General features: G+C 39.9%; 1 protein-coding gene across 1 annotated transcript in view; it reads right to left on the bottom strand.

Moving 5' to 3' along the window:
- adam19a (ADAM metallopeptidase domain 19a) overlaps window positions 1-12,916 on the bottom strand; it is a 301,656-nt gene that overhangs the window by 16,341 nt on the left and 272,399 nt on the right. Inside the window, exons 17-18 of the mRNA XM_034105687.1 lie at window positions 4,993-5,070; window positions 540-648 (exon numbers count right to left, since the gene is read on the bottom strand). Of these exons, the coding sequence (XP_033961578.1) occupies window positions 540-648; window positions 4,993-5,070 (187 nt within the window). The remainder of the gene's footprint in view (window positions 1-539; window positions 649-4,992; window positions 5,071-12,916) is intronic.

Here is a 12,916-nt window from a genome sequence, read left to right as displayed (position 1 = left end):
GACAGTTAAAGAATAATGTAACGGACAGTGAGTGATTGTCACTGAGTATTCTCACGAGAAGAAGCTTTTATTGACCGACAGTAACTAACGGCCCTGAACTTAAAACAATGGGTGGATTTAATCTTTATTTAGCGAGGAATGATCCTGCACTTTCTAAAAGATAAAGACGGGCTAATGCTAACCCCTATTTCTGTAAAGTACATTGAAAGGCCATTTTCCTTCTCGTTTCCCCGATGAACCCTGATGTCTTTCAAACTCCACATCCCCAGTGTGTCGAACAGAATCTCTGATAGTAATAGCAATCTGCATCGTCTGCCTGTCCTGTCATTCATTCAGCAGTCTGGACCTGCTGGGGGAACAGTTTGGGAGCAGAGCTCTGGGCCCCGCACCCCCCCACCAGAGGAGGATTACACATGATGCTGTCGTTCTGCTGTGTCAGGGAGGAGGCCATGTATTAGAACATCATCTCATAACAGTACCGTGGAGGGAACACCTGCACTCTGATACACAATTACCCGTGTGTGTGTGTCAGCACTTACTGTCATACTGAACAGGTCCACTGTCCACGCTGCCGCCCAGTCCTGGCTTCTCACAGAAGGGGGGGGCCCACCCGCGATTACAGTGGCAGTTCCCATTGCTGTTACACACCTATGCATACACACACATACACACACACACACATACACACACAAATGCAACAGTTCATGTGATGTTCTGTTCGGTCTCAGTATAATCTTGTATGTGGCTGGAGGAGTCAAACTAGAAGCACTCATGTATTGGTTGCTACAGGTTACTGCATGTGTTCCAATGGCATTTCCCTTCATACACCTTTACATATTCCCTACAATGGAGCAGAACACTGACATACACTGATGTGCTTCCATCATCTATGTAAAGTTTACATTTGTATGTATTTTTTGTTTCTGACTGCTTACGTGGGTAATAATGTTCAACTGCCCTGAGACCCAAAGCAACAGCGGCCCTAAAGGCACCAGGTTCATTGAGTTCCTTTGTTCAGTATCATACTCCACTTTCTGAATGTCTTTCATTTTTTGTAAAGCACTTTGAATCGCCTTGTGTTGAAAAGCGCTATATAAATAAACTTGCCTTGCCTTGCCTAAAGCATATATGAACTGAAGTGGACCCTCTTAAATAAAAGTGCGTCCTACACATATATACCGTATATATATATATATATATATATATCTGTTATATATATCTGTATCAACATTTGTTTTTGTGTTGATTCTAATCAATGAAAGACACATAATGGCACTGCTGTGTGGACTGCATTGAGTACTTAAAGGCAACGTGAAATACACACAGAGAATATACACATATTACAAGGTTAATATTAAATAGGTTAATAGGGCTCCAATTAACCCTTGGTGGGTGGTGTTACATGCAACACAACTTTTCATAAAAACACGGCTAGTGTGTGTGTGCAACAGGCCAAAAGAGTAATTGTATAATTTCAGTACTGTTAAGCGTAATATTATATATAAAGTACCTTTTGGTGGATGATATAACAATATAGCTAACTTGTTGAAGCATAAGGTTCAACCCTTTTCCACATCTATAAAGAAATGAATGAATAAATAAATACATACATAAATCAGTAAATAAATAAAGCTAGTCCTTTCACCACACCAGATTTTGGAGTAATGACCAGTAAGCTGCCACCTTACTAACGTCAAAACGTTGCATAAGTCGAAAAGAAACCCTCCCTTTACTTCCCCATATTCAAACCACCTTGAAGGGATTGTAATGGACTTGTCTCAAACTTGTGAAAATAAACCTTTTATCTAGAGCAGGGGTGCCCGACCTTTTTTGAACCGAGAGCTACTTTTAAAGTTGCCAGTCTGCCGAGATCTACCAGTCCAGATAGAGAGGCGTAGCCATTACTGACAGCCTACTACCAGGTAAGTACACACTTCTACTTGTATACAACTGACCTTTGTACGATTAATACTTCATAAAATACTATCCTTTATCTCACCTCTTTCTAATCTACACACATACAAGTATTTAACTGAAGTGACACAACAGTGTGTTGATACAGAGTTGGAGTTTATTCACACGTCACTACAGTGGGTAATGTTTTCAAGAAACACTGAACAGTGCTGCCACATGTGACACAGGACAAAGAAAAGACTCTGAACCCTTTCTTTGCCATTATATAAAAATAGTGTTGCTACAAAAGTATAAATTAGGCTCACTAATAAGACGACTCAGATCTGAAGCTACACAGGAATAGAATCAAACCCTTTTTTTGTTGCATTTTAGTCGAGTATAAAAAGAATTGTCTTTAAAATAGGATGCGAGCAACACTAGTTTCTTAACCTGAACTGATAATAGACTATAATCAATTTAAACAGAACAGATCTTAATGTTTGCATTCTTATACCATTTTGTACAATAATTATAATGAATAAGTTCAAACAAAGTCAAACTTACAGCTGATTAATAACGGTATCCAACTTGAGTTTTTATTATATCAAAAACCTGTTGAAATGCTACTGTTATTTTTACTGTCCCCAAAAGCGGGTCGGCAGCCTCCAGGAACGCTTCTTTCACAACCTCGCCGTCTTTGAAAGACTTCATGTGTTTCTCAAGAACGTGACTGACACCATAAGATGCTCTGGAGCAGCCTTGCTCTTGTTGGTGGGCCTGGTGAAAATGGACTGCTGTGCATTTAGCTGTCCTCTCAGGCCCCTCCCCTTTTGGAGCGTTGGGCAGAATTAGGAGGGAATTCCGTCTCGTAGCGTTTGTGCACTGTTTTGAAATGCCGCTCCTAAATTACCCTTCTTCGATAAAGCCACGCTCGCATTGCAGATGAGACAGATTTAATTGGAATAAATACAAAAATAATCATCCTCCCACTCGGAGTGAAAATTATATATTTGGGGCTTTTTTGCTTCAGCCATAATTGCGGTCTTGTGTGTGTGCGGAGTGTCAGTGTCACTCCTGATGACACGGACAACGTCAGCGAACTAGTGCAGTAAGTGCACTGCCCACTGCCCACCAGCCACGCCCCGACACATGGGGTCACGCCGGCCAATCACAAAGCTTTGATGCATTCAAGTGCATTATTCTGGCACAGGAAGATTATGTTACAGGACATTAACGATAAAACAGAATATTGTTGTTCCATTTTTAGACACATCTCACGATCGACTGGGAATCTCCCATCTCCCATCGCGATCGACCGGTCGATCGCGATCGACAGGTTGGGCACCCCTGATCTAGAGGCTAGCATTTCAAACTTGATTATTATATTCAGTCATCTTGTCTTATTCCCCACCGCCAAGAAAACACTGCCATGCTCCGACTTCATCAATATGTAATTATCCTATCAGTGATTAACATGCCCATTGAACCCATCAGCACTTGGTCGACATGGAGGGGGCACAGTTGTTCACTATTTCTGGTACCTCTTTAACTTTAGGAGGCCTGGTGGCAGGGCCGGCCCTGACCAATTTGCTGCCCAAGGCAAGATTTTATATACCGTTAGCCATGCCATCGGGACCAACTCGGGGTTCAGTATCTTGCCCAAGGATAGATTGACATGTTGACTGTAAGGCCTGGGCAGCTGCGATCGAATCGGCACACCACTTTAATATGCTTATACCCCATTATATCTCTAACGCACACCAGCTGTCAGAGAGGAACCACAGCCTGCCAGCTCAGAGGCAGGAGGAGTTCTGATGTAACTCCAGAGTCCTGTTGTCTTCCTCTCAATACTAGATTTAACACATTTTAAAATATCCATGAGGGATCTTAGTGGGACTTTACCGCTTTAGATCTGAAGATGGCAGAGAGGCTTAACTTTGAATTTGTAACTTGTAATGAATCTGTAATACAGCATACAACTGAAAACCCAAAGTGTGCACATGTATTAAACTGGAGTAAGGCTTGGAATAACAAGACGGAGGACCTGGGGGGATAACAGTCAGTTGTTCAATTCTGAATGAAAAAAAAAACAGGATTTATTTTCCTTTGGCTGTGCAAATATCACACTGCAGACAAAAGCACGTCAGCAGCTCGGGTCTGAAAGCCCTCAGCTATCAGGAAAACCGTGGTGCTGGAACAATGGCAACTGCCATACTGCATTACACTGCTGTTTGCGTCCTGAGCCAAGCGGACACATAGACAGAAACATGAAAGGTAAATCTGAGACCGGCTCAGCGTTTCATTTTGGTTCTAAGATCTATTGTCAAGGGTAACTGATCAACTAGTAATTCAGTACGATGTGTGTGTGTATAGTATAACATTTAATCTATAAGTTATCTGATCAACCTGAACATCTGGTTTGGTGTCCTTTCGCAGGGATGATTTCATCTGTCCTGCTGCACACATGCTTCATATTTAAGGCATCCATCTGTCCATCCATTGTACTTTTTTCCGTCTCTTTCTATACTTTGTTGGAACAATGTACTGTAGATTCCACTTTGTGGGACGAATAAAGGAATCCTCATTCTGATACATCTATCCATGCCTTTGCAGACTCCTTAAATGCACACATAGTTAGATGGGGTTCCTTGAACAGCCAATTCAAAGTATCCACAGCATGTAATTAAACCTCACTGTTCAATAACGACTCTAAAGGTCAAAGTCAGAGCTTCCTGATGAACAACACCTATCTGCATCGCCATCTTCTCTCCGAATAACAAGTGTTTAAGTCCCACACACTCCACTCCGGAGCTTGGTTGCTGACTTATAAACTATGTATGGTTTCTCCCTATCGGCCCCAGGCTTTGTTGTACTGCTCCGATGAATAGTTCATCACTTCAGTTGCTGTTGTATTCCAGCCATCTATTTCCTGCCGTTTACGACGGCCTCTCAGTGACAGCGCTGCACAACTCTACCTTCGCCCAAGGACACAGTGTGACAATAAGATTAGGGAGCGAGGCCTGGCAGCTAAGTGAGTTGAGTCTGTTGCACGGCTCCATATGCTTGAGGGTGTGTGTGTGTGTGTGTGTGTGTGCCTACCCCTTTTCCGTGACAGCGTGTGATGCAAGTCTCCAGCTCGGTAAAAGAGGCATTTTGGCATCGGCGGTCTCTGCACACCTGTGGAAACACAAGCAGAGAGATCACATGCTGTTAGAGATTACAGTGCACACTCGGACACACACTCACACACTCTGTGATCTGCCTTCTGCCTGCCCTTGGGCTTTGGAACAACCCGACTGCCTGAAGAGATTGGCCAAGTAGCAACAGTATCCTGTTTTGAAATCGCTTCCAAAATCACTTCTTGTATAGATCGTCTTTTACAGCTTGAAATGATGTTTATTGATCTGCCTTTGCCAAACACATTTGGTCTCTACTTACAACACTCATTTGAATAAACCGTTTGCATCAATGCTGGAGTGGTGCTTTGTTTCAGGAGGAGCTAGGTGCCTCGCTTTTCAGATGAGGGACTTGTTATGGGTCCAATCAGAGTTTAGTGGTGTGAGGGGGGACACTGATCTGGGGTCAGAGACTCTGTCAGGATGGCAAGGGGATGAGGCTATTTGTTTTTGCATGTCAGCATTGTGAAGAGAAAGTGTAAAAGCATCGATAATAGAGGGTGCTGAAAATACACCATCTCTGATAAAACCCCTTCGACCAATGAGCAAATACAGAAGTGCTGCAAGGAAATACGTTTTACATGTATGACAATGACATATACACATTCACTCCTGTGAAGTCAAATACATCACTTTGTTGTTGTAGTCATTAACAAGACAATAGGCACCCTTCGCCTAATTAAATGCACATTTAGAAATCTAAAATAGTATTTACAAGAGCTAAGTTGTAGGTTAGCAAATTCACAGAAATAATTCATGCTTTTTTTGTGATGTTTTATTCATTTCCTGCTCAACACAAACCTTTTCCTCCAGAGGGACTTTGGTACTTTCTAGAAATGTTGGAGAGTTGATTGACTGCACATTATTTTATATTTTAAATATTTGCAGTAGAGATGTCCCGATCCGATCACGTGATTGGGGATCGGAGCCGATCACGTGATTTTCAAAACATCGGGGATCGGGATTTTTTTTTTTTTTTTATATATATTTTTTTAATTATTTAATGTTACAAAACAAAAATGACCATGTTCACGTCTTAAAGTCATCCTGAGGACTTAGTTTTGGTTTAAAATGACACAACATCATGTATGTGTTGCTTTCTTTGGGCTTGTTTTCATAGACCTGGTTGCTTATTTCTCTGAAATCTGGCAACAGAGTGGGCGCAGTGTCTAATAGTAGCAGTAAGCTAACGAGAGGCTACGTTCAGCTGGTGACTCGGGAGTCGGGACAGAGAAAATGTCAGGAGTTTGGAAGTATTATAAAATTGAAAGCGAAGGCAGTGTAACAGCCAGATGCAATGTTTGCAAGGCAGAGGTTCCGCGTGGTGGAAAGAACAGCGCTACGTTCAACACGACCAATCTAATACGCTACCTGAGAAACAAACACCAACAACAACACGACGAGTACACAGCGGCCACTCAGGTAACGGCACTGAAACAACCGACACTTTCAGAGACTTCTAAAAGGAAAGAGAAACTGCCCCAGAACAGTGAAAAGGCCAACACAATAACAGCCAAGATAGCTGAATTCATCGCGTTGGATGACCAGCCGTTATCTGTTACCTTTTTTTTCTCTTAATGCATTGCATAAAGATCGGATCGGGAAAAATCGGTATCGGCAGATTGTCAAAATCAAATGATCGGAATCGGATCGGGAGCAAAAAAAGGTGATCGGGACATCCCTAATTTGCAGTATAAGTGAAGTTTTTTTTACATTTGTTTGTTATGTTTGATGCAATGTTTTAAATATGGCACATTTTTATCTACAACCTGTATCACTTGTTTGTTTGGTGGATTTTTGTTTACCTGTCAATCTTCTTATCTCAATCTCAGAAAGAAGAAAAACATATGCACCTTTTCCTTTTTTACAAGGTTTGGGTTCGAGCTTTTCTTGCAAACTGCAGGTCATTATGCAGCACTTTCCACTGAGCTGCATTAGCACTAATAACAGTATTTGCATTAGTAGTGTATCTGCTAGTGTAACCTGTTGTTGTTGTTGCCTCACCATTGTTTGCTCAGGGATTCATTTAGTGTAGGTGAATGTGTGACATTGTGATTGAAACAGCAGCTTAGTGCTATGTATGCATTTACTCCTGAGAAATGGACCGTTCCATAGGATCACTCAAAACTCATCATGGCAGACATTATTCTCTGCTGCCTATTTATAATATATTACTCATGCAGCACCATTCAGTCCTGCGCCTGCACAATAGCTGAAATGGAATTCAAGTGGCTGGAATGTAATGCGGAGGGAAAGCAATATAGACAGAGAAATCAAATGTATTGGTGGATGGAGGGGACTGCAGAAACCCCTCGCTCTGGTGTGTGTTTGTGTATGCATCCCATGCATAATTCAGCCCTCATTTTGTATGACTTTTTTGTGTTTCTGTATGTGAGTTAACTTGGAATTTATTATTCCATCTCCATCTGACTTTGCAAACCAAATCAGTGCCTTAAACAAACACCTGAAAGAACAGACCTGCTGGGTCCCTGTCACATTCATTTTGGTATGAATTGGGCTTATATAAAACACACATTATATATGCTTACAGAATAATTGACTAATAGAAATTGGAACACATGTAACAGAAAAAAAGAGAGATTGTGTGGGAGAGAAACTCCCTCTGGAGGGGACACAGGAATTGTAGCCGTTGCAGACCATATAGGAGAGAGAATCCCAAAAAGCATAATAGGGCCACTTTAACACACCTCTCCATTCATCAGCCCCAGAGCCATATTAACATAAATCTCAGTCACGGTTTGTCATTTCAACCGGCAAAGGGCAGGCCTGAAGGTGTTTTTACAACCCTTTGATAATAACACAGAGCGGTAAATGACAAACGATTTGATTATAGTCTTAGTATGCTAACCTGGAATAATTGCCACCGTGACAGTGAACATCATGCAGGTACATACACTTTCATGCAAGTAAACCACTATATCAAGTCACTATATCCAGTCACTATATCAAGTCACTATATCCAGTCACTATATCAAGTCACTATATCCAGTCACTATATCAAGTCACTATATCCAGTCACTATATCAAGTCACTATATCCAGTCACTATATCAAGTCACTATATCCAGTCACTTTATCAAGTCACTATATCCAGTCACTATATCTAGTCACTATATTTAGTCACTACACTATATCCAGTCACTATATCCAGTCACTATATCCAGTCACTATATCTAGTCACTATATTTAGTCACTACACTATATCCAGTCACTATATCTAGTCACTATATTTAGTCACTACACTATATCCAGTCACTATATCCAGTCACTATATCCAGTCACTATATCAAGTCACTATATCAAGTCACTATATCCAGTCACTATATCAAGTCACTATATCCAGTCACTTTATCAAGTCACTTTATCAAGTCAATATATCCAGTCATTATATCCAGTCACTATATCCAGTCACTATATCTAGTCATTACAGTATATCAAGTCACTATATCCAGTCACTATATCAAGTCACTATATCCAGTCACTATATCCAGTCACTATATCTAGTCATTACAGTATATCAAGTCACTATATCCAGTCACTATATCCAGTCACTTTATCCAGTTACTATATCCAGTCACTTTATCAAGTCACTATATCCAGTCACTATATCCAGTCACTATATCTAGTCACTATATTTAGTCACTACACTATATCCAGTCACTATATCAAGTCACTATATCAAGTCACTTTATCAAGTCAATATATCCAGTCACTTTATCCAGTTACTATATCCAGTCACTATATCAAGTCACTATATCCAGTCACTATATCAAGTCACTATATCCAGTCACTATATCCAGTCACTATATCAAGTCACTATATCCAGTCACTTTATCAAGTCACTATATCCAGTCACTATATCTAGTCACTATATTTAGTCACTACACTATATCCAGTCACTATATTCAGTCACTATATCAAGTCACTATATCCAGTCACTATATTTAGTCACTACACTATATCCAGTCACTATATCTAGTCACTATATTTAGTCACTACACTATATCCAGTCACTATATCCAGTCACTATATCCAGTCACTATATCAAGTCACTATATCCAGTCACTATATCAAGTCACTATATCCAGTCACTATATCAAGTCACTATATCCAGTCACTATATCAAGTCACTTTATCAAGTCAATATATCCAGTCATTATATCCAGTCACTATATCTAGTCACTATATCTAGTCATTACAGTATATCAAGTCACTATATCCAGTCACTATATCAAGTCACTATATCCAGTCACTATATCCAGTCACTATATCTAGTCATTACAGTATATCAAGTCACTATATCCAGTCACTATATCAAGTCACTATATCCAGTCACTTTATCAAGTCACTATATCCAGTCACTATATCCAGTCACTATATCTAGTCACTATATTTAGTCACTACACTATATCCAGTCACTATATCAAGTCACTATATCCAGTCACTATATCAAGTCACTTTATCAAGTCAATATATCCAGTCACTTTATCCAGTTACTATATCCAGTCACTATATCTAGTCATTACAGTATATCCAGTCACTATATCTAGTCATTACAGTATATTCAGTCACTATATCCAGTCATTATATCCAGTCACTTTATCAAGTCACTATATCTAGTCATTACAGTATATCCAATCACTATATCCAGTCACTATATCTAGTCACTACAGTATATCCAGTCACTATATCTAGTCATTACAGTATATCCAGTCACTATATTTAGTCACTACAGTATATCCAGTCACTATATCCAGTCACTATATCTAGTCACTACAGTATATCCAGTCAGTATATCTAGTCACTACAGTATATCCAGTCACTATATCTAGTCACTACAGTATATCCAGTCAGTATATCTAGTCACTACAGTATATCCAGTCACTATATCCAGTCACTATATCTAGTCACTACAGTATATCCAGTCACTATATCTAGTCACTACAGTATATCGAGTCACTATATCCAGTCACTATATCCAGTCACTATATCCAGTCACTATATCAGGAACTTTTGTCTGACTGTCTCCAGTCACTGTATCTAGTCACTATATCTAGTCACTACAGTATATCCAGTCACTATATCCAGTCACTATATCTAGTCACTACAGTATATCCAGTCACTATATCCAGTCACTATATCTAGTCACTACAGTATATCCAGTCACTATATCCAGTCACTATATCTAGTCACTATATCCAGTCACTATATCTAGTCACTACAGTATATCCAGTCACTGTATCTAGTCACTACAGTATATCCAGTCACTGTATCTAGTCACTACAGTATATCCAGTCACTATATCCAGTCACTATATCTAGTCACTACAGTATATCCAGTCAGTATATCTAGTCACTACAGTATATCCAGTCACTATATCTAGTCACTACAGTATATCCAGTCAGTATATCTAGTCACTACAGTATATCCAGTCACTATATCCAGTCACTATATCTAGTCACTACAGTATATCCAGTCACTATATCTAGTCACTACAGTATATTGAGTCACTATATCCAGTCACTATATCCAGTCACTATATCCAGTCACTATATCAGGAACTTTTGTCTGACTTTTGTCTCCTGATCCTTGGGCTATGGTAACCTTTACAAACATGACGACTGTTATAAGCCATGATAAAAAAAGGTCATCCAAAATGTGCACCAGTACAGATAATAGAGCAGAAACACTCTTGCTTTTGTTCTTTCGTTGTAAGTCTCATCATAAACTCTTCGAGCCTTAGTTGCTCAGTGCCTCCAGTCTCCTCTCCTCCCTCCTCTCTCTTCAGTGGAGGGCCAGTTATCAGGACCTGGCAGGTGTTCAGGCTATTGGCAAGGGGCCACACACAGTAATTGTTGAGTCAAGTGTGGGTATTGATCAAAAGACCCTGTTAACCCGGTGGTCATTCCATGCTGTGAACTGGGAATACTCTGCTCACTCACAACAACAGGCTGTGATCTGATTCACTGCTCATGTAAAAGGGTTTCACTATTCAACTAAGCAACTATGGCATATTAATGACTAAATATGAAGATGAAATATAGGTACAAGGTAAATCTGTTTATTGACAGACTCTTATATAAGGTCCCTTAAACCTAGGCTTTGATTGTAAAGCCCCTGTCACACTGTCCCTAAATTGACACCAGATGGAAACACGATAAAGGAAATGTTCAAATTCGGCTCTGATCGTAACAACATCGGGCCATTTGTGAGGGCATCTTAAGCCACCGTATGACCGCCGGTGGAGTTTCTCAGGCATCAACTTCGTGAGAGGTGGCAACATCTTTGGCATGCCAAAAAATTGCCGAAGGACCTTGCGAAGGTTCATTTTCGTGTTGAATTCGTGTATCCATTTTGCCCTTCGTAAGGCCAGCGTGAAGGCATCCTGTCAAATCGGTCATCTTTGTCTTATCATCGGTGCCATCAGGCATTTTTCGCCTCACGAAGACAATACGAAGGAAACAAGAAGCTTCCCGATTGTCTTAGGAAGGCACCACGACTGCGTGAAGCCCTCGCAATGCCGCCGTGTAACCATCGTATTATAGTACGATGACATCGAGATTGCATTGATTTCACAACAAAATCATGTAAACATATTATGTAAATAACCCAATTTGTTTTCTGTGAAACTGAAAAGGATATTAGATTGTTTTTGTTACTTTCGTAGCAGTTGTATGTCTTAAATGTAATTTAGGTTAACTTCCTGTTTTATTTAGATAGAACAAAGTGTATGTTTAAATGTTAGCACCCCCCGAAGAGGCACAAGCTCTTACGTTGAGTCTGGATACATTCTAAATCATCAGTAAAGTCTACGACCATATTTTCGTGTGTGGTTCGGGTGCCATCGTGTGGCCTTCTATAGGCATCCTACTTGCTTCGGCTGTTGCTTGGCTGTTGACCAAGTTCGGGGCAATCTTCGTGCAAAATTCACAATTTCATATTCGTGTGTCCATCTGATGTCAATTTCGGGCCAGTGTGACAGGGGCTTAACGGATTAAGTGTGACAGGATTACAGGATACATTTGAATTGTATTCCCTTACAGTTACATTTAACAAAGGCATAATCAGAATACTGTAACAATTAAAAGTGGGGATTGCAAGAAGGATTACAACATTACAAATACTTTAAAAAAAATGTACATGTTATAGGTAGACGTACTGCTTGATATTCTTTTGGGTTTTATTTAGGGTACTTTCATCTCCTATTTGAAATCTCTTTTTCTAAATGCAGTTGGTGAACAACTCATTTATTAAACAAAAACACTGTGTTTAATTGATGTATTAAACTAAATCATAATTTGTAAACTATACTATTCTGTAGGTCTATCCTGTAAGAGGATGCATTTGTGATACTTAATATCTTGGTTTCTTCTTTTCTCATGTCACATTGTTCTGTTGTCTTACATCAGTGTTTCTCAACCTTTTTCATACCAAGGACCACTTAACCAATAAAAAAATACTCGCGGACCACCTAACTCCACAAATATCCAAAAACACATTGTTTTTTACAAATCGCCTGAAAATGGTACAAACAAGTGGCCACATGTGTGATGAAGGTGTTGTGCTGGGCTATATCATGCAATCGAAAGTGAAACTTAAGCTCGCTCCATTGCGGAGATATTCCCGCGAGAGTGCGGGAAACTTACATTTATTTATTTATTTCAAATGTGAAATTTTACCAATATACTCACGGACCACTAGGGGCGGCTCACGGACCACCAGTGGTCCGCAGACCACACTTTCAGAAGCACTGTCTTACATAATACACATTAGCAAAAACTTCTTATTGATATTTATTTTCGCTTGGATTCATTTACATTGAATTTG

This window comes from Pseudochaenichthys georgianus, chromosome 18 (genome assembly GCF_902827115.2).
Source record: "Pseudochaenichthys georgianus chromosome 18, fPseGeo1.2, whole genome shotgun sequence".
In the NCBI taxonomy this organism is placed as follows: Eukaryota; Metazoa; Chordata; class Actinopteri; order Perciformes; family Channichthyidae; genus Pseudochaenichthys; species Pseudochaenichthys georgianus.
This window is presented reverse-complemented; position numbering and strand designations above follow the sequence as displayed.